The sequence below is a fragment of the Pangasianodon hypophthalmus genome, chromosome 5 (assembly GCF_027358585.1).
Source record: "Pangasianodon hypophthalmus isolate fPanHyp1 chromosome 5, fPanHyp1.pri, whole genome shotgun sequence".
Lineage (NCBI taxonomy): Eukaryota > Metazoa > Chordata > Actinopteri > Siluriformes > Pangasiidae > Pangasianodon > Pangasianodon hypophthalmus.
The window spans coordinates 10,265,337-10,292,101 of NC_069714.1; the positions used below are offsets into that span (position 1 = coordinate 10,265,337).

At 38.4% G+C, this 26,765-nt stretch overlaps 2 protein-coding genes across 6 annotated transcripts in view; one reads left to right on the forward strand and one right to left on the reverse strand.

Annotated features, from left to right (window-relative positions):
- nalcn (sodium leak channel, non-selective) overlaps window positions 1-1,421 on the forward strand; it is an 81,800-nt gene extending 80,379 nt beyond the window's left edge. For all 4 annotated transcript variants that reach the window (XM_026913126.3, XM_026913127.3, XM_034304884.2 and 1 more), the window contains one exon: window positions 197-1,421. In XM_026913126.3, coding sequence (XP_026768927.1) covers window positions 197-339 — 143 coding nt within the window. In that variant the 3' untranslated portion in view covers window positions 340-1,421. The remainder of the gene's footprint in view (window positions 1-196) is intronic.
- On the reverse strand, window positions 1,381-26,233 carry si:ch211-168k14.2 (phospholipase D1). 2 transcript variants are annotated; one of them, XM_026946643.3, is made up of 27 exons: window positions 25,691-26,231; window positions 22,708-22,880; window positions 20,867-20,997; window positions 20,286-20,431; window positions 19,673-19,790; window positions 19,519-19,584; window positions 18,794-18,852; window positions 18,470-18,562; window positions 17,736-17,888; window positions 17,479-17,628; window positions 17,075-17,158; window positions 16,107-16,188; window positions 15,907-16,017; window positions 14,713-14,922; window positions 12,622-12,823; window positions 11,475-11,606; window positions 11,078-11,203; window positions 10,396-10,514; window positions 7,771-7,884; window positions 7,502-7,612; window positions 7,335-7,420; window positions 7,096-7,209; window positions 6,836-6,885; window positions 4,505-4,639; window positions 3,916-4,069; window positions 3,560-3,677; window positions 1,381-2,015 (listed from the first exon to the last, which is right to left on the reverse strand). In XM_026946643.3, the coding sequence occupies exons 2-27, from the start codon at window positions 22,844-22,846 to the stop codon at window positions 1,791-1,793; spliced, it is 3,228 nt and encodes a 1,075-aa protein (XP_026802444.3). In that variant the 5' UTR covers window positions 22,847-22,880; window positions 25,691-26,231; the 3' UTR covers window positions 1,381-1,790. The 2 variants fall into 2 exon arrangements, with proteins under 2 accessions (XP_026802444.3, XP_053090252.1); XM_053234277.1 differs by lacking the exons at window positions 1,381-2,015; window positions 3,560-3,677 and having other exon boundaries at window positions 3,936-4,069; window positions 6,840-6,885; window positions 25,691-26,233.
- Between the last annotated feature and the right edge of the window lie 532 nt (window positions 26,234-26,765).

Here is a 26,765-nt window from a genome sequence, read left to right on the forward strand (position 1 = left end):
ACAAACTTAATGTTTGCCATTTTGGGCTTGGCCCCTTTTTTTGCCCAGGAGTATATATCAAAAATGAATGTGTTTAAAATACACTGGTAAGTGTGTGCTCACATCAGGCAGTATGATTACACTGAAGGTTGTGTCTTTGTATTTCATATGCTTCTCTGTGAGTCCTGCTGATTGATGTGCTTGCTGTCTCCTTCAGGACGCACCAGTGTGAAGTCCATGGTGTGCAAGATGAACCCAGTAAACGACGAGGCCTCCTCGGGGTCAGAGGTTAAAAAGTGGTGGACTCGACAGTTGACCGTGGAGAGCGATGAGAGTGGCGATGACCTCATTGATATTTGAGAGACCATAGTTTCAAACATAAACACACTCAAAAACTGAAGTATATGCTGTCAGAAAGAATTCTTTCTGTTCATTCCCTAAGATTTAGCTCCTTGTTAGAGTAATATCCAATAAAGGCTCCTGCCTATTGAAAAAGGTGATAGCTACAGATGGGGAAGATATATGCATTTGAACATGCCTATAATATGCATTGTTGAAGTATGCAAATGTGCAGAGAAATCTATATTCCGTTCAGAATGTGTCCTTTTTCATTGGCTTCCCTGAAACTACTGGTTCGAAGGCCATTTGCAAAGCAAGCTTCCGTGTGTGGTTTAATAGCAGTCCATAAAAGACCCATTCACTTTTATGTATTATGATTTCATCACCATTACCGCTGAATGAAACGTGTATCGATTTATCCTCATCATGGTTTAGTATCTGATAGGGCCTTTTGTAAGCAAGCCGATCTTGCTTGGCTGCATCTGAGAACTTATAGTTATTGGAGGAAGATCTCTGTAAGCTTTAGTGTTAGTAATGTAGTCACACAAAGAGTAGATGGTGTGAGCCCTCAGGAAACAGAATCGTAATTTGAGACCCAAATGCAATGGTTATGGCAACAGTTTTAGTGCCAGTATGTGTTCTTGTATGTCTACCCTAAACTGACATGAAAGCCATACAGTGTTTCTCTGTCTTTGTTTTGTTTGTCTTTGTGCCAGTGTCTTTCTTCTTTAATTAATCTCCAGGTTTGCTCATGAGTTGTTGGATTTATAAATGTCCATTATGTGTATTGGGCATCGTGATACAGTAAGCGACAGTCTTCAAACTGCAGACAAGACAGTGTACCTCTGTGTGTTCAAGTTAACTGTGCAAAATAATGATAGTATTACAAAAAGTAATATTAAATTATTTAATATATAAAATAAGCATATCATAAATCTATTTTGTAAAAAGGCAGTTTATAGATATACTGTGATTTTAAATTATAAATAATAAAGCTTGTTAATAATATGGTGTTCTGTAGCAATGTTACTTTCATTTCCTATCTCATAATTGATCTGAGACAAAGGTTAAAAATTCTTTATTCATGGTCAGCATGTGGTTAATCATTTACAATAACATGGTGAAAAATAATGAATATGAAAAAATAATGTTATACTTGTTTAATATATCTTTGCTCAAGCCTTATTAAATACAAAAGAAAGGGAAGAAATGACTGAAACGCATGAAGGTCCTTTGACGTCTTTTCGAAATAATATTTAAAGCTGACATAAATGTTTCTTAAAGAGGTAGTCTAAAGTTCTGTTCCGTGTTAATTTTTGTCTCACCAAAGAATCAAAAGTACATAGAGTGCAAATATGCATAACTTCCACTGACAGTTAAGCTTGTGTTAGGTGAGCAAAGAGTTCCTCATGTTTTATGTAATTCCTTACTTCATTCCTACGAATGAATAAATGAATACATTTGCCACTTATCTAGGTCCACAGCTCCACGGGCATGATGCCCTCTTTAGAGTTCAAGGAAGGGAAAAGGTTTTCCTCAGACAAGAAATAGAAAGGGAACTGGACCAGGAAACCATGGACTTTCTTCAGTTCAGTGGAGGCCTGGATGGGGTCTTCAGTGGCCATGCAGGAGCGGGACATGTACTCCCTCAGGATCTTATAATTCAGCACTGCGTCCGTGGGTAAGCATCGGAATACCTGCTCACACAACATTCCCACAATCTGTAATATACTCACCACCATTTAGTATAGGGCCATATTCATAGTTGAGCATAGTGAGGACTTCATAGCGAAATTGTGCATATCAATATCCAGATATAACTAAAGACTTGTAGGCTATTCAGTTAAAACAGTTTGCTGAAAACAGAGGTGTGTCAGTTACGTGCGATTCTATCCTTGAGCCAAATTTTTTTTTGCATGATATCAACTCAAGTGAGGAGCAGAATTAAGTCCAACACCACTGTCTGACAATTTGTTGTGATCACAATATTGTAAACACACTTAATGTAAAGTAAACAGTATTGTAAACACACTTAAAATGTGCAATGGTATTCAAGGGCAATATTAAATATATAGATACATATTAATGAATCATCTGAATAGTCCATGTAAAGCCATGATTCTTTTAAAATTTGCTGCACAAGGAGGAGCATGGAGGAGACAGTAATTTTCACAATTAGACATGGCACCAATCCCATACCCCAAATTCATATCCAGCAAAAAATTGTGGATTGGATATTGGAGGGAAAAAAAGAATGAATTTGTTCCTATCCTGTAACAAATTAAAAAGATTTTTGGAGCTGGAATTGTCTGTATATAAAGAGACTTGACTATATTTTTTTGTAATTTTATTAGATTTATTATATTTGAAATGAAAGTGATTTTTTTTTGTTAAAGATTCAGTTTTGTAAGCTTTGTTTTTAGCTATGTATTTTTTTCCTCTGTATTTTTCAATTGCTTCAGTTAAAAGATTGTTTTAAAGCTTAGGTTTTTTTTTTTTTTAAGAAAAAAAATATCAGATGTGTATCAATATCAGCTGATACTCATGGTTTCAGATTAAATATTGGCATTGGAAAAGAAAAAGTTGTATTGTGCGATCTCTACTTACAATGTAATAAATAAATATTGACAATACAATAAAATTAAGAACTACATTTAGGCCGTAAAAGTGAGCCACGACTTCAACAGATGGCTTCTTGGTCAATTTGTCAATTTGTCACAAAATCATTAAATATCATTAAATATAAAACTCAAAATAGCATAATATAAGTATGTCGCATGTACATATTATGATTTCTTTCTCACCAAAACATCTTTTAAAAACAGTGGTCTAGACACAACTGAAAAACCACTATAACTTTAATAATCTGAGTTGAATTGACTGAACTGCACCTGGATAAGCTAATTCTAAACACTGCCTCTAAAAACTGTAAATGTGGGTCAATCAAATAATACATAATGATGATGTCACCTAAATGAATAAGTGATTATAACAATTACACGTGTATCATCATATATCCTTAAAGCACTGGAGCAAACACAGATGGCATTGTTAAGCAGCCTTTTGAGTACAAGTAACAGCTGGATCAAGGAGAGCCTTGAATGATGAACTAATTTTACCTTATTGATGAAAGTGGTCCTGTTCTAATAATGAACTAATTGGAGCATGTTGAGAGTGGAGCATGTACCTATTTGGAGCATGTTGAGAGTGGTTTCTCCACTCCATCTACAGGATTATTTACCTTGTCATAAACACTGGCGTTTTTGGCTGCAGTCACCATCCAGATCTCCTTGTAGAACCTGTCACTGATGGGATCACTGATGTCCACGCTGTAGTCTCCCAGCAGTCCAAGCACAACCCTATCACATACACACAAGCTCATTTATCCACTAGCTGCAAGCGCTATCAGTATAAAGCTCATTATCCCATCTCATCCCAATCAGCAGTCATGTCCGTGAAAACATTTCCTAGTGAATATTGCTTTATATTCAGTTTTGTGTAAACATCGAAATAATTGTTAACAACTGTGTTGTCAAACACAATGCTTTCTCATTAAAAAAGAAGTTTGAATGCAGTTATGGAGTGAGATTAGCTCACCTGAAGCACTCCACACGTAGGGACAGGGCAAACCTGCCAGCCTGGTAGCTCTCTCCATCCATGAGGGAGTCCTGGATCTCCGTATCCTCCACCACTACAGCCATCTCACTGTCCCTCTTCCCCAGCATGCTCCTGTCATTGATATTAGCAGAACCTGCACAAAAACACACATTCACAAGAATGAATTTTTGTATTTCAATAATGAAAATTGAGGGGAAAGATGTACCTTCTGGAAACCATCTGTGGATACAAGGCACACATGAATGACATCTCTTTGGCTCTGCTGCCATCTAGTGGCCTTCCTGTAAATTCTGCTCAGTGCTCAAGAGACAAGCTCTGCAGGTACTGTATATTGATTAACCTGACTATGCAGTGGATCTGCTCACAATAGTCACCTCAGCTGCAGCCCTTGAGGCGAAATAATTAAGCAAATATGCCTTAGATAGCAGATGTATACATGTATTATCATATGTACTTTACCGTCATATTCTATTATGTGCATATGTATGCATGTGCCTTTGTGTGTGTGTGTGTGTGTGTGTGTGTGTGTGTTGGGGTGCACGTGTATTTTGTCAGCAGCATGACTGACCGATGATGACAGTGCGGTCGTCCACGATCATGAGCTTGCTGTGCACATAGATGAGCTCAGTAACCAGACGGCCATCCAGATCAGCATGAGTGCGTAAACCACAGAAAGAGATGTAGTTGATCCAGCAGTCAGCCACTGCACACACACACACATGCACAAGCATACACATTATATACAGTATGTATTAAACATTTACCTTCAGTAAATCAGCCATGAGTTATCCACTCCATTATGAATTATTCAATTATATCTGTTGATATAGTTAACATAGAAGCTGTATTATATACAGCACATACTGTAAAGTCTAAGTGTTTTTAAAATAAATGTTTACAAGCATTTAAATTAAAGGCTTCTGAATATAAAAGAATACTATAAAGAGCAGTAGTGTTAAGCAGTACAAAAAAATGCATTGGATTCTCCCACACTGAAGAATTTCTGTCATTTCTACAGTAAAATACATTTACAATAAGAAAAAAAGACACTATGATACCTTGAATGTAGCTCACCTATATTCTGGGAAAATATTTATAGTAATGGCAGTTTAGACTGTATCAAGGGATCCTATTTTATTTCTACTGTAACACTGCTGTGACTTTTTAGATTTTTTTTTTAACCATGTAGGCACACTGCTGTGTAGTTTTACTAGGAAATTGACTGGTAGGTTTTTCTAAGAACTTGCTGCAGTTTTTCTCACTTGCTTCTGTCTCTGCTTTTTTTTAATCTAAAAAGTAGTCTTTCAAATCAAACTTTCTTTCAAATTTGCTCTAAATTTGCTCTTTTGTAATGATGCCTTAATGAAGAAGATATCAAATTTCATTTGCACAGCATGGTATATACAGCAGTATGTAAAGCACATACAGCCCTGGGTGTATTCCTGCCACACACTGAGTGTTTGCAGGATAGGCTCTGGATCCCTTATGACCACGACCAGGATAAAGCACTTACTGAAGAAGAATGAATGGATGAATTTATATATACACCGATGGATGACAAATTAAACGAAACACCAGCATAAAATAAGGTGTTGGGCCACCACAAGCTGCAAGAACCGTTTCAATGCACCTTGGCATTCAGGATGCACCAGAGTGAGATCTGATGTCTGTAATAACCATAAGGTTTATATAAAAATGGAAGAAAAATATAAATCTTTGGATTTAAGGACTTAATTCTCTAAACCCAAATTCTCTAAGGACTCTAAATTAGTGCTTTGTTAAGTCAAGTGAAGTGTGCTTCATTAGTGAATCAGTTACTGTACTATACACTCATTGGCCACTTTAATAATTATACCTGTACACATTTATGTAATGATCCTATCAGCTAATCATGTGGTAGAAGCACAATACATAAAATCATGTAGATACAGGTCAAAAGCTTAAGTTAATGTTCACATCAGACATCTGAACAATAATGTGATCTCTCTGACTTTAACTGTGGCGTGGTTGTTGGTGCCAGATGAGCTTGTTAGAGTAGTTCAGAAACTGCTGATCTCCTGCTGATGATTTCACACAAAACAGTTTAAAGAGTTTACATAAAATGGTGCAAAACCAGTAAGCAGTTGTTCTGTGGGCAGAAACGCTTTGTTGATTAGTGAGAGAGCTTAGAGGAGAATCTCTAGACTTGTTTGAGTTGACAAGAAGGCTACAGTAATTCAAATAGCCACTCTTTACACCCACGGTGAGCAGAAAAGCATCTCAGAACGCACAACACGTCAAACCTTGGGTTCCACTTCTTGCTAAGAACAGGAATCTGAGGCTATACTGGGCACAGTCTTAACGAAGCTAGGCAGTTCCTAATAAAGTGGCTGGTGAGTGTATATCTTAGGTTTTTTAGCAAACCATCAGAACAGCTTGAATGTGCCTTGGCATAGATTCTACACACCTCTGGAACTGCACAGGAGACATGAACATCATTCGTACAAAATATATTCTTCAGATGGTGTTTTGAGGATGGTGGTAGAGGCTGTTTTCTAACACATGGGTAATAAATCTCCTATAGGTGTTCAGTTGGTTTTAGATCTGGTGATTGCAAAGGCCAGAGCATATGATTTATATAAATAAGAAAAAAAAATAAAGTGTTGAATCAAATTCCTGAATGTTTATTCATTATCCACTCAGAGATTCTAATGGGGCTCTAAATTAGTTCTTTATTAAAGACAAGTGGTTAACAAGTTACTGTAATATATACATTGTAGTTATAATACAGCTTCAATATTAAGTAGATTAACAGATCAAATTAATTATTTGAGTTTTGTTTTCAGGTGGTCTATGACTACAGTAGCTGTCTTAACAACCTAAAGTGAGAGGTGTAAACAGCTGAAGGAGCTCTACTTACTCACACGTTTGAGTCTGTCAATAATGGAGTGCTCTCCTCTGCACATGGTCCTGAAGGTACACAGACAGCATCATGCCTGTCACCATTACATAGCTCCATGATCCCAAGTCCACCCCCCCTCCATCTTTGCCCTGTAATGGCTTCTGTGTAGCAGGAGACCTGTTGTTTCGGCATTACCCGTGTATAATTGTCCAGTCTGCCTCTAAGCATTTAATTGAAGCAATTTGGTGATTACAGATGAAGCATGTGTCAGTGATTACCTGTAATTAAAGTGCATGATTGCCTTAATGGCTTGTCCTCCTCCAGAGGAGATGTCACCTTCAAAGCCGGGCAGCAAAGGCATCACCACGTACACCCGGAACTTTTTCTTCTCTCTGCAGGACTGAGACATGATCAGAGGCACGAACAAGCGTCTTGGCCTGTCTGACAAGTGTCTCACACTGTGCTGGTGTGTGTGTGTGAGTGACACAGAGATAAAGAGAGGAACATATGTCCACACCTGTATGCTTGAAGGATTCTCTCAGTCAGTGCATCTCCGATGCTGTTGTGGATGGTCTTGTCAGAGCAGCTTATGAAGAACTGATTCTGTGACACAGATGAGTTTGAATTGTTCGCTGTTCTAAAGATATATTTACTTATGATTCCAGTTTTAAAGCTGAATTCTACCTCTATGTAGATGAAGTGTTTGCTGTTCTGTATGGCTGAGATGTAGGCCAGATGAATGGACTCCTCATGTACCTTCGTACCTATGGACCACTGGCACACTGATCTCAAAACCTGACATTTAAACCAAACCAACGGACACTTCGAATTTAATACAAAAGCATTTGCTATCACAGATTGCTATAAGCTGATTGCTATTGCACATTTGACAAAATTTTCAGCTTTTATCTTGGGCATAAGTAAAGTTCATTGTTCATGGTGCCACTCCTCACCTGTACATTGGCCTGCGTGTGTTTACCCCACAGCTCGGGTGGCTTGCTGGGTTCGCACAGAGACTTGGGCACGAGGCAGGGATAACAAGTCGCCCCCGACCGCTTCTTCACCAGCTAGCAAATAAAGGAGAGCTGATTAAAATCAGACAGTATGTCACTTGTCGAATCCCCAATCACACCTTTAAAGAGCGCTAATTACTCCAGCACGTCCATGTAGCCCATCGGGCTGACCATCGACCCTGGCCCACTAGCTGAGCACCTCATGAGGCTGAGAACTCACTTCAGGTTGAATGAAAGTTGTTGTGCCCCCTCTTTGTCCCTAACAGTGCGCTTGATTACAATAAATGCAAGGCCATGAGGCTAAAGACATTTTCAAACTGCATTTCTAATGACTATTGTCCTTACCAGACGACACTCAGACTGTTTTCATCTGCACCGCAGCTCATCTAGAGCTTAAATGCCATTTGTTCATATTATATGTTCTGTTATGGTCCTCTTCATACTGTTGTGTTTAATGCACAAAGGAGCTGTAATGATTTTGTATTTTAAGTCCTCAGGACTTCTTTGCATCAGTGAATACTGAAGACTGTTTAAATGATCATATCTTAATTGAAGTAGTGTCATGTTCGCATATTTGGATCATCTCTGTCAAAAGAAACTCTTCAAGTCAGATTTTAACTTTATGCTAAAAACCTGTTTGTTTTTTACAATTTAATTATCTGGTCAGGTTGGGTCTCTGTAATGTGTTTTTTCCTCTCCCTACATTTCACACTTAAACGCTTTCACCCCTCTTGGAGGAAGTGCTTGGCGTGCAAATTAGCAAGCTGTACTGCATGTCAACATTGACCGCAGGCTAAACAATAATCTGGACCTGGTGTTTTTAAACAGATGGTTACTAATACAATAAAAGTATTGAATTTATTTTAGCAGCAGGCATCTCAGGCAATTAACAACTGGCAAAATGTGTTGATTAAAACCTATTGAATCCTGAAGGGAGGACTGATCTTAACCGGACTTGCAGGATGTTGGCAGCCGTCCGAGCGGCAGCCCAAACTGCTCTGACCTTGACGGAGAATCACACTGTCCAAATCATCACAGCCCCAAAAATAGCCTTTGTGTGTGTGTGTGTGTGTGTGTGTGTGTGTGTATATGTATGAGCCTGGCTTGGCATTGTCTGTGTTTTATGAGAGGCACTTATGTGAGAAGAGCTAATGCACAGGATGTAGAGAGGAGTGTGATGGTTTGGGTACCATTATCTGTATTTATGTGATTGTCTAGTGTAGTGTGTTATGTCTATCAGAATTTATCAGTTACAGTTTTATCTCTGACAGGGATAGCACATATGATAGCACAATGATGATTCAAGTTTGTAGTTTTGGACTCTACAGTGTGCATAATAATAGAGGTGTTTATAACATCTAATGGAAAATCCTGCCCCAACACCTAATGAACAAAAGTAATAGAAGAAAATCAACAAAAAGCCCATGCACTGAAATGTGCTAATATATGTCATACTGTCGCCTACTCTCATTACTGATTGAATTGTTCTCACTTTGACATTCTTTCTTTGTGGCATGATGAATACAGAAAATAGCTGAGTGCCGATCTCTAATCAGCACCAGTCAACTGGCACCAAAGGAAATAAATGAGAGTGCACTGTCTTTGAGCGGAGAATTCTCATTTCCCCTAAACACCTCATCAGAAGCATTCAGCCGCCTTTTGTTTGGCCTCCTGCGCTGTGCACACACCTGGCTCCTTCCACTTTAATTATTCACCAGGAGAGTGTCTGATCTGTAGCCAAGCCTGAAATATGACTGGCATATTGCAAAGGAAATCATACAGGCCTCAAACCAATTCAATTACTGAACAATCAGAGTAAAAAGGCCTCTAATTGCTTTAAAAGGGAGCCGGGAGAGCAGGCTCTCCATTGAATGCTGACGGCATTCAGAACAAGACACAATGCACAACTGCAGGGGGTGCTAAGCTCAAGCTAATAAAGATCACTTCAAAAACGACTACAAGAGGTTGGGGGTGGCTGTGGTTCATGCATGTTTTTGATCTTTAATTCTGGTGTATTTTCAGTTTATAGTGCTAATATGAGCGGATTTGATTATGCATAACTGTAGTATACAAATCATAGAGCAATTAATAATTAAAAGAAAATGTATTGTTTAAACCAGGGGTTCTCAAACTTTTTGCAGCCATGGACTCCTTTAACTGTAAAATAAATCTGCTGACCCTTCAGTATAGATTTTTTTATGAGCATATTCTCACTACTCCAATAATATTCTTATTATAGAGTTTTAATTACAGAATTTTCCATATATCACTTTTTTTTATTAAAATAGATTCAAGTAGACGTTATTCATAGTTGTTTTTGAGTTAGAGAAGCTAAAAGCTATAAGAACTAATAATAAATATGATAACTTTGACAATGGTGGGTTGTGATTTCCACTATCAAAATAAAAGGAAAAAAAATTGCAGCCCTCCTGGATATGCTTCACAGACCTCCCATAACCAGTCTGAGCAAACAAATTATTCCTATTTTCATATTATCCTTATGTATTACAATAATAATTCATATAATCCTTTCCTCTTTACCTCTGTGTTTAGTATTCTCCCTACCTTCGTGAAGTTCCATCTCTGGATGAAATGCCTGGCGACGTCCCTAGCAGCCTTCCCATGAACCACAACTCCAACGTCATGCCAGGGCATCCTCGGTGTCTTATACCTGTCGATGAAATCTGGAAAGATAACAGCACACAGCATATCAGAAGCCTGTTTAAATGGAAGTTGATATAGAGTGTGTACTAAATGAATTTTTTCAACTGTGTGAGACACTGATCAATCTAACAAGGCCTTGATCTCTGTCGCTGACATTCAAAATAATGTTCCAGTGTATTTATTTACCAGGACTGCTCATATTTCTTCTAGGTCACAGCCAGAATAAGGAATTTAGAAAAGTAGGGATGGAAAAATAGCGTTCACTACAGTAAGAGGGATGGAGAGAGTAAACTGAAGATGTAGAATGTGGAATGGTATAGTCTGGATCAGCACCTCTTTCTCATTTTCAATATTAAACACAGTTCTTTCTGGTATAAAACACATACTGTACTACCTTCACTTCCTTAGTTTATTAGTTTGTTTCTTTCGTATGACTATATGCAGTTGGGTTATAATACAGTAAGTAATATGAATCATATTCTTTTGAACTGGAGTTCTGTGGAACAAAATTATAAGACTGAGGATCACCTTGGAACCAAAGAATAGAAAATTTATATTTGAGCTCTCTGAAGTTTTTCAGTACCATCAAATGGTTTGTTGAGTTTGACCCAGTCTTTGAGGATGAAATTGCAGTAGTCTTTGCCATGCCAGAAGCGAGTCTCTCCACAAAGCTCTGTGCTGCTTATGTGACTTCTGAGGGAGCTGGTGTCTGTAATAACAAAGTCAGAAAAGCTCCAGAATTGAAAAATTAAGCAAGACATCTTTCAGGTGGCTGTCTCTTTACATGCTGGAAAGACATTCAGTTTTGAAAAAATGTTTAACTCATTTAATAACTCATTTAAGTATAGACATTTAAATGGAAAATTATTCATCAACCTGTCTCAACCTGTAAACCTTTTTTTTGTTAATTTGACATAATGGATGGCTGTGTGTGTCTGTGTGTGTGTGTGTGTGTGTGTGTGTGTGTGTGTGTTGCTGACCATGAGGCAGGAGAAGCAAGTGATGCAGGCCTGGTGAGTAGGAGTCAGTGGAGCGCAGAGACAGGCTCTTACTGTACCACTCTGGGACAAGCAGCGATCTAGAGCTCACACTGTTCCTACTGTTGCAGTGTTCTGTAAGAGGAAAACACACACACACACACACACCCCGATAAAAGTGTTTAGACTTGTAAACCACTAGCACGACACACCATAAAAAAACCACTTCTGCACAGAGCATGGTTTTAGAGTGAGACATTCATGTTTTGCTAATACACTAAAGATCACAAAGATCACCTGTGAGAAAGAATTAGAGGTCTGGTGTATATATCTGTATCTAACAGGTCCTATTTGTTTTTACATAAGGAATAAAACACAATGGAATGTGCTGTTATAGGAAAATAATCAACGATGGGGTGGTGAGATGAAGCGGAGTCACTGTTACCAGCCCAAAGTTGATTATTTTCCAATAACAACATGTGTCAAAGTGTTGTCTTCCTCTTGTACCACATCAATTTGTCAACGCTAACATTTTCTATTGATTAAAGAATGACATGTCACAATGTATAGTTACACTGTGGAACATCCACAAAACAACTTATGACATATGGTATAACAGCTATAAATAATTGTTCTCTCACTAGCCTTTTTGTTGAAGTTCAAGACAAATACATGCAGCTTGTTGTGTTACTGAAATACAGCAAAGCTGTCCATCTTGAAGACTTTCTGATGTCGGAAAAGTTAAAATTACTGCTTTACTGCTGACTTTTACACTGGAGACTCATTTAAAAAATACTAAATATATGTCACCTCACAGAAAACTTCACCATATCAACAATTACAGAATTTCTTTTATATATTCATGTGGAGCTTCCTCCATTTAAGTCTCTGTGCAAGTTGTTACAATAGAAATACTGTCAGAGCTGCTGTTATAGAAAATTAATCAACACATTCTGACCAATCAGAATGGAGAATTCAATAATGCTGTGGTATTTATATCTGTGTCCTAGTTGTAATAGTGTTTATAGCTTATTCAGACCCTTTCAGTCCTATATCAATGTGGTACGTATTAGTGCAGCCTGCTCAGAAAGTTAAAAAGCCTGTAGTAACACATACACTTATGTGCTTTGTGTAAGTGTATTCTTCTTACTGAACTCTGTGCCTTCTGAGCTGCTCTTATCCTCTGCTGCTGCAATGTAGATTTTATTGACAGGCAGTGTGAGGTTGGAGTTGGTTTCTGAATGCTCCTCCACCGAACACGTTTCGCCTGCAGCTTCTCCACCCAGCACCTCTTCTTCCATCACCGAACTGAACTTCAGCTCCTTATCCTCTTCAGACATGTCTACAGACTCCTGAACATATAAGGAGTGCATGCAAGGTCCAGCAAATCATGTTAACTTCTACCATTTTTACAGTATGGCTTAATACTGTGTTAAAACATGTTTTAATGACCTTCTTATCAGTGACAGTTTCTCCTCAGTAATATCTGCCACCTGCTCTCCAGTAAAGGCACAGCATCCATAGGGAGATAAGCTGTAACTTATCACTGCTATATTTTTAACAATGAAAACTCAGTCTATGCACATGCTTGGCCTCACTTAGTACTGCCGTGTAACATTGACATTATGCCAATATTAAATGCAGCTGATGTATTTAGCCGCCTGAAGACGCTAGTAATGGTCCACCTGTCCTGAATCAATGGCTAGACTTTATGACATAAATTAGAGTATCGGTGAGTGTAATTTGTTAGTCAAGCCCTCTCTGACCCCATATACTGAATGCCTTTTGAGTGCAGGGGAAAAATGTCCTGTGAAGTGTGCGGGTTAATGGCTCATGGAGGATCATAGTGGCCTAGACTTGGCAAATGGCAAATGTCACAGCAGTCTCCTCCCGGTGGGTATAATTTTATTAAGTGCAAATATCACTAGGCTCCTTAGGAAACGTTTGGAAAAGGTTACACCAACAGCTGTAACAGTTTCATGTATATTAGCAAAGATTTTACAGTCGAGGAGACTTGGGTTGATAGATACAGTCACTCATGCATGAGCATAGAAGCCCCTAAGTACATGCAATAAACACTTCGATTTGAAGGGCTGAAATCATGTTTATTTAAAAGCCCAGGCCCATATTTAATGACACAATGGCGAGCAGGTAGACTGCAGCCTGCAAGAGGGGGCATATAAGAGAAATCATTCTCCCCCATTCAGTGGCCCCCAGTAATTTGTTGAGTCACTCATCCATGCAGACCCTTTATGTTTAATGCAACTCTCCGGGGGAAGGAAGTACCCGGTAAGGCCAGGCGATGTTCCTCAGCATGAGAGCACTGGGATTAGCAACCGCAGGCCCTTCAACTGTGCCCCAGATGCTCTGTAATTGCGATTTTACGTTTGCTAGTGGAAAAAAGGGAAGATCCAGACCTACAGACCCTAACCACAAAATCAATCTGTGTAACAACAAAGCTAGCAGTGGTTTAAAATGCAGTCCATGATGGTCTTCTCAGGTCAAGATCCTGCCCTGTTACAAAGTGGGAGAAAAACTCTAAATCCATTACCTGTTGGATCTTGTGGGAACTTCCATTTTTTATATTCATAACATGCATTATTACTCAAGTAAGTTTCCAGGATAATTTGTATTACCGTCGTGGTCTGTTCATGCAGATGTAAAGAACATGAAATGCCTGCTATACACACAGATACAGTGCATTGGTGCCCATCGGTAGAAGAAGCTTGAGTCGGCAGCTGTCAGGTGCATGTTTCATTCCCCCATTGAGCACTTTGACAGATCTCAGAAACACCCAGCTGGCGATAGCGTGGCACCTTCCCTGATGAGGGCAGCCTGATGTTGACAAACATTGCAGTGCCACTGTGGGCTATTGCTCTCCACGGGTCACATTTACAGCAAGTTTACTCCTGTCCAATTCACTTACGGCTCAGCGGAGAAGCCTGTCTGAACAGCCAGTGATACCTTCTATTTCTGAGCCTCGCTGAAGTCTATTTACTTTATATCCCTGAAGAGTGTGAGTAAAATATTTTCATAGAGAGCTGTACTACAGAAGATCACCTGCTGCTCTGTGATATGGTATATAGGTTTGGTTTGAAATCCTCCTTATTAGTATTAATCCATTTCTCTGTATATATAAGAAGGACCTTGTTGTAAGTGCATTGTAAGTGTATGGTCGTGTCAACAATGACAACGAGCATGATGATGATGATGATGATCAAACCTTGGCTGTATTACTTACCCGTGTGAGGTCAGGGGAAACTGCTGGGCTGGCCTGAGGACTCCTTCTCACACTACCCACATCGGTCAGTCTGTGTTGGGAGTCATCCCATCTCCCATAGGCAAGATCAATGCCTCCCAGAAAGGCCAGTGACTGGTCAATCACCACTGATTTCTCATGGTGAGCCCAGAGTAGTGATGTGGAGGGTACATGGTCGGGGTGCCGGATGACCTGTCACTCAACACAGATATGAAAGGATTTTTTTCCCCCATATGAATGATGGTATCATTCAGCAATAGGTGAATTATTTTGAGAAACAAATTCAACTTCATTTTCAGCTTCTTCACGCTGATCCCTGATCTTAACGAAAAAGTTCACTTTTCTTAAACAAACTATATAAACTGATTTGTGTACATTTGAAATATAGCTGGAAAGAAAACCAAACTCCTGTCTTCAATACAGATGGCTCAGTGCCAAAAATAGCAGGGCTTACAAGATGGTGGCACCCAATGTGAGAAACAAGTACAGCTGCGTCTCCAGCAGTTTTTGCAGAGCCTCCAGAGGATACTGCCCCTAGCAGGTGCTTGTACACCAGCAGGGCCCAAGAATACCTCCACCCAGCTGTGGTGCTACCCATCTCCTTGGGGTGTGGGTCCCCAGCCACTTCCCAGCACCGTTCTTCTGCACAATTTCAAGCACCACTCCAATAAGATAATATGACGGTGTGTCAATCTCTTCCCAGCCTGAGGTAAGCCTGCTGCAGTGATGCGTGCCACACAGCCGTGATGCCATGAAGGCTCTTTAGAATTGAAGGTGACCAAGGCAGACTTGCCGCCTGCAGCTCTTGCCAGGACATTCGACAAGGAACAACCTGATCATCACCAGATGAGATCTGTAAGGTTCAAAACCATGTGATCTCTCCTCTCCTCTTTTTTTTTTTTTTTTTTGCTATGAAGTTAGGCAAAACTCAAACATGATCTAAGTATGCTGCCCCTCCCTATGACCAGAGGCCAGATGCAAGCTGGGTGCTCCAACACTATGCATGATATGTTTTGATAGAGGCTTTGTCCTTAGTGGGATATGAGTGCTGTAGGAGTCGGATAACAGTGATGGGAGGAGGGTAAAGCTGATGCAGGGGGACAGCTCCCCTCTGTATCACTGTCAGTGGAGGAGAGGGGCAGCTTTTAGGAACATTTGACATACTGTATGACTCACCATGATGTTGGAGTGAAGGCCCATCAGAGTCTTCTTGGTGTACTCACTGTTGAGGCCCAGGATCACTTCGACCTCTTTGTAGAGCAAGACGCAGATCTTTACCCCTTGCTCCTGGCATGACAATCGGAGACAGCGCTATTCACCACCACATTCATCTTTTATTCCATTTGAGAGCTTTGTAAGCTGCTGAAATTACTCACTGCTTTTCGCTTTAAGACATGGTCTAATCTCCATGTGTTCCCATCTACCACAGGTCTTTTGAGGAAGATCTCTGGACTCAGCCTAAGTACATCAGCAAAAATCTCAATACAGTACCACTGGAGTAACTTTGACATTTGCTGCTCACTCACATTTGCTCTGGAATACTAAAACTCTAGTTTTGCTAATGCAGTTACATCAGAGGTGGAAAAAATTTGAGTAATAGAACTTTGTTATATTTCACCTTGTTCAATTTTCACTCTTTAATTGAGTAAAAACCAAACTATATTACTTTTACTAATTGCATTTTCATTCTGACCTTCAAAGTACTCATATTCAAATATTCAGTGCCATGAAATGCTATGCCAGTCGGCCAACCAACAAGCCCAATTCTAGATTTGTCTGAGTTAACATAATATTAAATAAATAAATAAATAAATAAATAAATATTTATTCATGTTTGGATTGTTCATTTTTGATCCGTTAAAAATATTTACTTTTACTCTTGAATACTTTACTATACTGAAAAAGATAAATACTTTTTGACTTTCATTCAAATAAATTACTCTTTAAACTGAGTAAGAATTTGACATAGTACCCATACCTTTATGTAAGTACACTTTGCTTTGCTTTACTGTGCTTTTTCCATCCTGGGATTACATTAATAATATATTCAAATCCTCATAAATTTCACAATTGTAAAGCAGAGATAGTTTTATAAGCTTTTATAAGATTTATAATCTTTGAATTTTTTCCAGAAAGGGAGGTATTCACACATTGTCAAAAATGTTCATATCACATATCCCCAGGTGGAATGTGATTTAATTTCTGGAAACAAGTACACATGCTACTGTGTGCAAGCGTGAGTCCTGCATATTCCTCTACTACATCAAGGGGTGTGAAATAAGTGCTCACAGCATCGTCAAACCTACGAACAAGAGGAATGATTGATGCTGAGTCTAATCTGTACCACCAGGCTGTGATGAAGATTTCCTCCTTTGCACCTTCTAGGGCATCAGCAATGGCATCAAAGTACCCAGCTGCATTGACAAACCTTCAAAAGAACCATGGGACGATTAGTTTAAAATCAGTACCAGGGTGTCTCGCAGATATTTCTGATAAAGGAATTGTTCAAAGAAAACCAATCAAGATGAGGGAGACGTGTTAAAAGTAACACAAGGAACAGAATGTATTGATAACTGAACTGATTGGAGAAGTGGTCTGTAAAACATGATATCTGAAAATATGTGAAAGTTTTATGAAAAGAAAGTAAATCCTTTTTTTATGTGATTATAGAGCATTATAGTGTATAAAGCTCAAAAACAGTGTGTCATGTAATAAAACTTTACTGCTCGACATTGGATTGTTCCTCACCATTGTGCTTTTGTGTTTTCTCTGACAGGGGCAAATGAGCCATGGCGATTTTCTCTCAAGAAATCCTGACCAAACCTTTGGACAAATTCATCAATGGAGTGCCCCCACCAGCGAGCCTGCCTATAGGTGGAACATTTAATGGTAAGAGCCCTGTAATAAAGAATGAAAAGCATGAGGTGAAAATGTGAGGTGATTAAATGGTACGAATTAAGATTAACTCTGCCACGAAGTAAAGGTAAATAGTCCAGTAAACGTGCCTACAGAGATTTTCAATTGTCACACCATGCCTGACTCCAGTCTCTTCAGTCCCTATGTTGATGTGGAAACCCTTATCGTACAGAATCACTGTCCCTACTTGGCCATCTTTTGGCTTCATGTAGAGAACAAAGGAATCTTTCACCACCAGCCATCTGAAACATGAAGCAGGCACCCGATGAGAGCTGAGACATGAGTGAGAGCTGCTTTAGCCGCCATAAGAAAACAGCTGTAATAAGCAGAAATAAGTGAACAGCCGCAACAAAAGACATGCCACGACCCGAGTGCCCAGCTAGCACCGCAACCCGAGAAGCAAAATTCAATTGGAGCTAAACCCTCACTATTTGCTTTTACGAGCTGTGTGAATTATGCAGGCGTAACACTAGCTGCCTGTAAAACAGAAATAAAAACAGTGTTTCTCCTCAAATGAAGATAGTTCAACATGAGCGTGTGTTATTCTGTCCTACTTATTTCAGAGCCAGTACTGTTTTATGCTACAGAGTAATAAAAACGGCAGGTCACACGCTGATGACTGTAAGCCTGTCAGCCTGAGCTGTTTGAACAGAAAATGAGGTATCAGTTCTTCTCTGTTAAAGGGAGTGGTTTGGAACAACAACAAACATGGGCAGTATCACATGATTTAAGAGACGAACGTATTGCTTTTTGGTGGGTCCATGATATTTATTTTTAAAGAAAGGATAGAAACAGTAAAATGTGATTAAAGACAAGACGTCACCTTTTAGACCAGCGATAGCACACACTGTTGGACCCACACCAGTAACAGACTGGAAACGTGTTTCCTCCGGATTTCTTCAGGATCATACCTTCACTTTTGACAAAGGAAGTGAGCATAAATCACTCTGTATGTAAACAAAGAAAGACTAGTAATTTGTTGTACATTAAAAAAATGCTGGATGTAACAAAGAAAGACTAGTAATTTGTTGTACATTAAAAAAATGCTGGATGTAACAAAGAAAGACTAGTAATTTGTTGTACATAACAAGTAAAAACAGAACTGTGTGATCTTTCTTATATGATAGTTACTGTATCCTGCTCTTACATTCCCTTTGGTCCAAGCTCCTTGATAAATGATATTTGACTCACTTCTAAGAATTCAAGCTGAAATCAAATTCAAACACACAGGTCATTGGCTTTAAGACATTTTTAAACAATTTATTGTAAACATGCACTTCAAAAATGTCTTAGCAAGTAAAATATCTTGAATTTAGGCAAATTCAACTATTTCACAAGTGAACAAGTATAAGATTATTAAGCCCTATTTCTAGACATTTGTACTCATTTCGAGCTTGAAATTGTCTTATTCTATTGGCAGATAATTTAGTTTGTTTCAAGCATTTATTTCCAGAAAGAAGCAAAATTATTTGCTAGTAGAATAAGAAAAGATTTAAGCCTGAAATTAGTAAATATGTCTAGAAATAGGGTTTCTTATATTTGTGATGTAGTAAGCTCATAATGAGAAATATTACATAACTTTTCCTTTATTCAAGATACTTTCACTTGCTAAGCTTTTATTCTTTCATAATAAAAATAAATTTTTTATTGTCAGCATTGCTCAGTAGATTGGAATGAGCTTCCGTTCTTCAAAAATGAGACCAGCTTGTGCTTACATTTTTAAATGCTGGAACTGATGAAGATTAAAACACTGGAATCATTCATTAAACAGCATGGAAAATGCTACTGGTTTGCTTGGCTAATCACTTCCAAAGTACATCATTATTTTTATAAATACAAACATCAAATATTCTGATATTTTATGTCACTTACTGTTGCAGGATGATTCCTGTATAACGATTTTTTCAAAATGTTCTTGAGATAGTCTTCAAGCTGCATCTAATAAAACAAAAAGTTCACTACAGTAGCCAAAAATATTTTTTTAAATATTTGTTTTTAGAATAAGGTGTAAGATGACGGTTCTAACTTTTCTGCTGATCAGCTGTTCCTCCTTGACCAGAGCATCGGGTCTGCGTGGCAGGGTGGGCATGTGTCCTGTCCGAGAACTCTTGAGACCTTCGAATGAACTTCTTTTGACTGAATGACTGGGAGAGAGATATAGCCTATAGTTTAACGTTAACACCATCACCAGGTTGTTGGTTTTGTCTCTGATCCATTTATGCTCTGACAATCATCAGCATTGTCTATGCAGTGAAGCTGAGAACACTCAGAGACAGCTGTGGGGGACACATCTGGGACAGACTGAGTATATCCAGCTAAAAATGAAAATAGATAATACAAAAAGCAGTGTGGTAGAGCAGGTCTCAGCACAGGGCTGTGTGTTTCTATAGTTGGGTATGAATGTTGCACTTTGTGTGGCCTGAATATCCCCATGTGGAAACTATTTGCTTGACCACCATGAAGAGAAGTATTTTTTTTCTAGGAAATTTTTTATTTGAAAATATAAAAGATATAAAAGATTCTCTTCTCAGTACTAAGGTTAGATTTAGAGCTAAGAATAATATTATTAACTTCAATGATGAAAGGCAGTTAAAGGAAGTTAGTGTGTTTGTGCTTGCATTTATGTGTGTATAGCTTACATTCGACTTGGCAGTGGGATCTTTAATAAGGCCTTGAACTTAAGCAGCTCCTGATGAAGCATTAGAAAATGCTTAAAACGTCTCTTGATTTTCCATGTATAGGTCCCATAGCTTAGTTCGATAGTGTACAGATTAGGATTCAACACCTTTCAGAGAAGAAGTTCAAAAGCATGATGTCATTTAAAACCAGTTCAAAATATCCCTACTGCACATAAAATAAAAAAGCCTATTTCTCTGAAGGTATTGAAAATAATAATAAAAATAACAAGATCTGAGTTAACAAATAGTCTTTTAGAATATACAGGTTCAAGGTTCAAGGTTCTTTATTTGTCACATACATTACATACACGATGTATTAATGTAGTGAAATGTTTTTCCTTAGTGCCTCGTCCCACAGTGCAATATGTTCTAATGTTCATATTGGCTTAAAACTTTTTCAGCCATTCAGTCTTTGGTATGAAACTAGATCATGGAAGTGATTCTTAAAGCAGATGTTTAGAAAAGCTACAATGTGATCTTATTTCCAAATGTCCTTGGGTGTGTCTGTAGTGTTAGGATAATAAATAAGGAATTGTATCTACCCTTGTACATGCAAAGCGCTCCACCTCTGTCACTTGCACCAGGATTGGAACATCGTCGAGGAATACCTTGCAATCCAAAGACTTAAATGGAAGAAACGAGTATATTGCTTGGAACATGTGCTTTCTTGATTCTGAAAAGAGCCAGGCATTGTTATATTAGATCACTTTATATCAAGTGATATAGATTAATAGCCAACAACCTACATAATGCAACTGCTTATAAACTCAGACACTGGCAGACAACCCCCCCCCCCCCAAACACACACACACACACACACACACACACAGTGAAAATCCACTTGTCTGATGTCGGACCTGTAATTTTGAGCTTGCTGATAGCAGCATAGCGAACTAGCAATCATGTAGTAGTAGGAAGATTAGACTGACTATGTAAACTTTGAAGTGCACAGTAATGGGTTGAGGGGGAGAGAGGCTACAATTGAGGTCCAGCAGAGTGGCAATTCATGAGTCCAGCTGGAGGACTACACTACTGGCCCCTGGGGATTTCCCAGGAGGCACTATGCTCTGTTGTACAAGATAACACAAAATGTCACAGCACGGTTACAGATACTGAAACGCAGCAGCGATGTACAGACAGGTGACAAAATAAAGGAAAAAACAGTGGCTCATTTGGAAGAATGTTTGTAGTGTTTTATCCCAGTACAGTTACAGAGACTTGTAGAATCTATGCAAAGGCACATTATAGTTGTTATGGCAGTTTGTTGTGACACCAACAACTATGACACTTTCTGTTGAATTTATCCTTTAATTTGTCACGTGTCTGTAGGAATGAGTGATAATGATTTACAAGTAAATGTTAATAAATAGAATGTCGGAAAATGCTTTGTTATAATTGTAATAATCTACTACTAAGTACACAACGTACAAACAGTGTTGTGTTGTTATTCACACAATACATTCTAGCTGGAAAACATATTATGCCAGAGCTTGTGTTATAGTACTTTATGCCACCATGCTCTTAATTGTCCATTCTGAATGGTATAATTTTCTATAACAGCAGCTCTGACAGAAGTTCCATCTGAAAGGCAAATCTCAAGTTTATATTAATGCACTTGTTGTATGTTAGAATTTCGACTTGTATCCATATCAACAGATTTAAAAAACTATGAGTGAATGTTTATTTAGTCTCCAGCATCATGACTTTGTAACAGTCAGAGGTAAAGCTGTTTCTTTATGTTTTCCTATGCAAGAAAGTCTTCAGCTCGGGTTGGTGAGGGAAGAAAACCTAACTAGAAACAGATCAAATATATGTTGTCATTCTCTAATAAATAAAAATGCTAGCACTGGCAAATTGCTGTGGTATAAGAGGATGCACGGCTATCGGAATATAATCCACTTCAGGCATCACACCACCATGTCATTAATTATCTTCCTATAGCAGCATATTCCATCCGGTTTTATTTCTAACTTATGACATTAGTGTCTACAATCTTCTTATGGACACAAGCCATATAGTATACTCATACTTTAAATGTTATGCATGTTACAATAACTACTTAGGAGCATTTATACAGGCCTATACCAGGCATTATAAGACATCATGTATGCTATATAACATGTTATAAATGCAGTTATAATACATTATGAATACTAGATTAATAGGCAGTACTACTGAAATATCATACTAATAAAGTGTTTTATTTTGTCACAGAATTTAAGCATGAGATAGATTATAAATGATGCAATTTAATTTATGCCTCTTTTCAATATGGCAAAAATCACTTAGTGTTCGATTAATTATTAAAATATGATTAGAATAAATCCTGCATGACTATTGGTGTACAGTGGAATCAGAGACCACTATGAGAACGGACACTGACCCCGCAGTTTGGCATCACACTGGTCCACATCCAGCTCCTCTGTATTATCCTGCAGGTCATAGTGATCCAGGCTGGCCGAGAAGCCACTCGTGTCTGACTCCAGCCGCTCCAGACAGAAAGGTTTCTGACACACAGCCATTCCCCGACACACTCACACTCCCGATAATGTCAGTCTATCAGCAATCAGAGGAGTACATGGTTTACCAAATGTAATATAATCATGTGATAAATATAGTCACAATGGTATTTTTGAGGGGGGGAAAAAGGTTATGCAACCAAATCTAGACTTTTTTAAAAAAAAAAAAATACATTGTATGTGCATCATAAAAATGTAGAAGGCTGTAGAGAGAATAGGAATCAATAAAATCCAGTTTATGCAATAACACTTTAATAAAACCTCACTGCAGTTTTATTAAATAAGAAGTAAATATATGTAAAAAAAATTTTTTTTTACATCATCCTTACCTACTGTAATATATAATCAGTGGTTTTATTTATATTACACATAATGTTGATGTATATTTTTTATCCCAGTGAAGAAGTGTGAATTCTAGGCATTTAAACATAAATCTCAACATTCCTATCTGTTTAATTCCTTAGCCTTGATTTGGTGTCTTTTCGACAATCTTGCTTCTTCTCAATTAGCTCCATTTCACAGTAATTTCTTTAGTAAATACCCAGTGCACAAAAAAAAAACACTTGGCTTGCAGCCACTGATCATTGCCCCCTCATGCAAAATGCATGAAGTATGGATTTCATATCTGCCGGCTGTAGTGTTCAGCTCTCTGTTACGCTCGGGGAGAGGGCTGTTAATGAGGGGCCAACTCTCTTCACACCAGTGGCCGTGCTAGTGGTCCAAATGCAAAGTGACATACCAGTCATCAGAAGATGAGGGGATGTAACGTTTTCTGATCCTATACAGGGTGATAGACATTGATTTTGCATGATTTGATGGCACATGTAATCAAGGAAAGGCTGAGCTCAAACGGCATGATAAATATGGCATGAGGAGATGTCACGTGACCCATGAATCATTTTGTACAATGAACTTGAAAAGCTGAAATACACTGTTCAAGATGTGTACAGATGATCTGTGTGTATCTGGTGTCTCTGTGTGTGTCAGTGAGAGAAGTAGGGGCTGCTTTCCGATTTTAGGATTTTGTGCTGCATTTCACCTGTCATTGCTCCACTAAAATAGAGAATCTCCCTAATGGCTGTGTTGAGGTGCTCAGTGCTGCAGGGAGGGAAAGAGACCTAAACACACTTGCCCTCATCACCAAAATAGGTTTCAAGCTTTGTCAGCTAGAGACACCCAGGCAGTATGGGAAAGTATTCATCCAAGATGGCTCAGCAAAACCCAAAACAAGCCAATGAAACCAGTAATATTCTCCATCTTTTAGCAATGGCAACAGCACAGCGGACATTCCGATTAAAGTGCCTCTCCATGCTGCAATTGGCTGGCCAAATTAGCAGAATCACATACACTTATTAACACATTCACGAGGTGCAACTAAATTGCATGCAACACATAATGTTTGCTGAACAGAGACCCTTCTTTGGCATAAAATTAGGTGCCCCTGTAGAGCACATTAAGTAGATAAAAATTGCACAAACAATTAAGATGTGCTGAGTTGAAGATCCCCAAGCAACATGAAAATGAGTTCATTAGGTACAGAGGAGGCAGATTTTGCCCCAACATATTATTTCGTTTTGCGATCGCAGTTCATTTATTTACACTTTGTGACACTTTGGCACTGGGACAAAAATGATTATCATGTTATCTGACGTATTCATATTTGTTCTTTGAAATAAAAAAGTGGAGAATCTCAATTGTTGTACTGTTAACGTGCCCAGGTAGAAACCTTTTCTATCAAGAACATAATAATGTTTGGTTCATTTGGACAAATATTTCTTCTTTTCAGTGGTTTGTTTAGTTATTCATATTATTATTATTTGATATGCACTTTGATATCACTGTCAAAACTCAATTACACTTAATAAATGCATTTTTTCAAAGCTCAGGCATATATAGAGACCTACAGTCTCTGTGGAATTACATTTTGCACTCTTAATATTACAGAACAGACACTGACATACAGTCATTAATTTACCCGAGTGTGGGTTTTGGTTAGTTAACCTTTTGATATTTTTATTTTCCCTCAGCAGTGTTATATAATAGCATTGCCACCTTCCACGCTTTGCAGTATGTGAACTCCTTAACAAGACCTGAACTTTCTGAGAAGGTCACCAGTAATATATGTAGTAACACCTCTGTAATAGGGACAGATTGTACTGGGGGGAAAAAAAACATTTTTTATAATAATTCCTACACTCTCTAGGATAAGAGCCATATTGTTCCTGGTTCAGTTGACCATTTGAGGAATCCATTTGAGGACTTCTTATTCAATCATTGCTTTGGCATGGAAATGAGGAACCAAAACTCTTCTTGTTGGCAGAAACATATAACAATAGTCAATAATATTGAATATTCTTTACATATTTTTGTTTCTATAATAATATTACATACATGACCCCCACTCACACAGACACATTTCGAGTAGAATCTTAAAAATTATCCTGTAATGAAATAAATTGTTCAGGAAATGACAGAGAGCAGGGTTTATATTAATAAGCTGCACAAATGTTTCCCTCATTTTAACTTGGGGTAATGCAATATTAATATATTGATTTAGCGTAAATATTATGTACATCATTATAATCATGTATGTGACACAGAATTCAGATCAAGATATTATATTAGGGAATAATTACGCAGTGCACGACTCTGTGATACAACTGAACAGGAACAGTTCATTAAACATGAAGAGATTATATATTATTCTGCACAGCATTTGCTCAGTGTAATTCAGCAGCCACTATGTCATAACACATTTATTCATTATTGTTAAATCATAACATGAACTAAGACATGAGCCTGGAACAGCAGGAAGGCAGGATGAAGAGAAAGACAGGGAGCTCCTACCTCTCCAGAATCATGCGAATTCAGTGCTGGAAGATAGACAGACCTTCTTTCTCTCTAGCCTTCTTAAAGCCATTCCACTGGCACTTAAAGTAAGACTGATCCTATATCAGCTGCGAGCAAGTATCGCCCCTGAATGAAATCAGAAATATAGAGGACTTAGTTCTATTTACAGCTCCTACAATGTTTCATTGAAGCTGGGAGTAAAACAAGGGTACCATTTCACAGGCTGCTGAAAGCCTCTATTGATGGAGTAAAGTGTTGTGATGAAATGTTTGTACCAGGAATCAGACAGCTGCTGCTAATCTCTGTGATGTCAGGCAGATTAGACTCCATACTCAGGAGCTGAATACAGTCCCGGGGACTGGCTGGGGATGGGTTCGACTGGTATTTGTGTTGCAGACAGGCAAGCTGCGCTGATGCAGCATTACTGATGTGTCAGCATTTTAGATGATAGGGGGAGAGTTGGCATAGTGATCAGCATGCTCATGACAGACACATCAGTGTAGCGCTGCCATAATGTATACATGTATCATAGCATGTGTGGTCTATTCAGGAGTGAGGAGAGTGGTGTGATCACTTACATCACACAATACAGCACAATCTTCTAGATGGACAAGGAATAAACTGTTTACAATAATAAATAGATACAGAGACAAAGTTAACTTCACATTGCTCAAAAAGCAACCATATTGCAGACAATTAGACAAATATAATTACTACATACTTAATGAGTATATATTATATACACACCCACACACACACACACACACACACACACACACACAATACTTAATTTTGTTTTGTTTCAGTTTCACTAAAACACAACAGCACACTGCTATTATTTGCATCTAAAAACAGTAAAAAATAAATCGTTTCGGGAAAAAAACAACATTCTTTTTGTGCAATTAATAAGGTTGCACTTTAGTCACGTGAGGATCTATTGTCAAGGGCTCGTGGGTTGTGCGCATGCGCAAGAATGGACCAGGCGGAATCTCAAATGGTTCGGCGCTTCCTACGTAAGTGCACTAAAAGGGTGAGAGATTCATGACGTATACACCCTATCGAGTGCACTGAA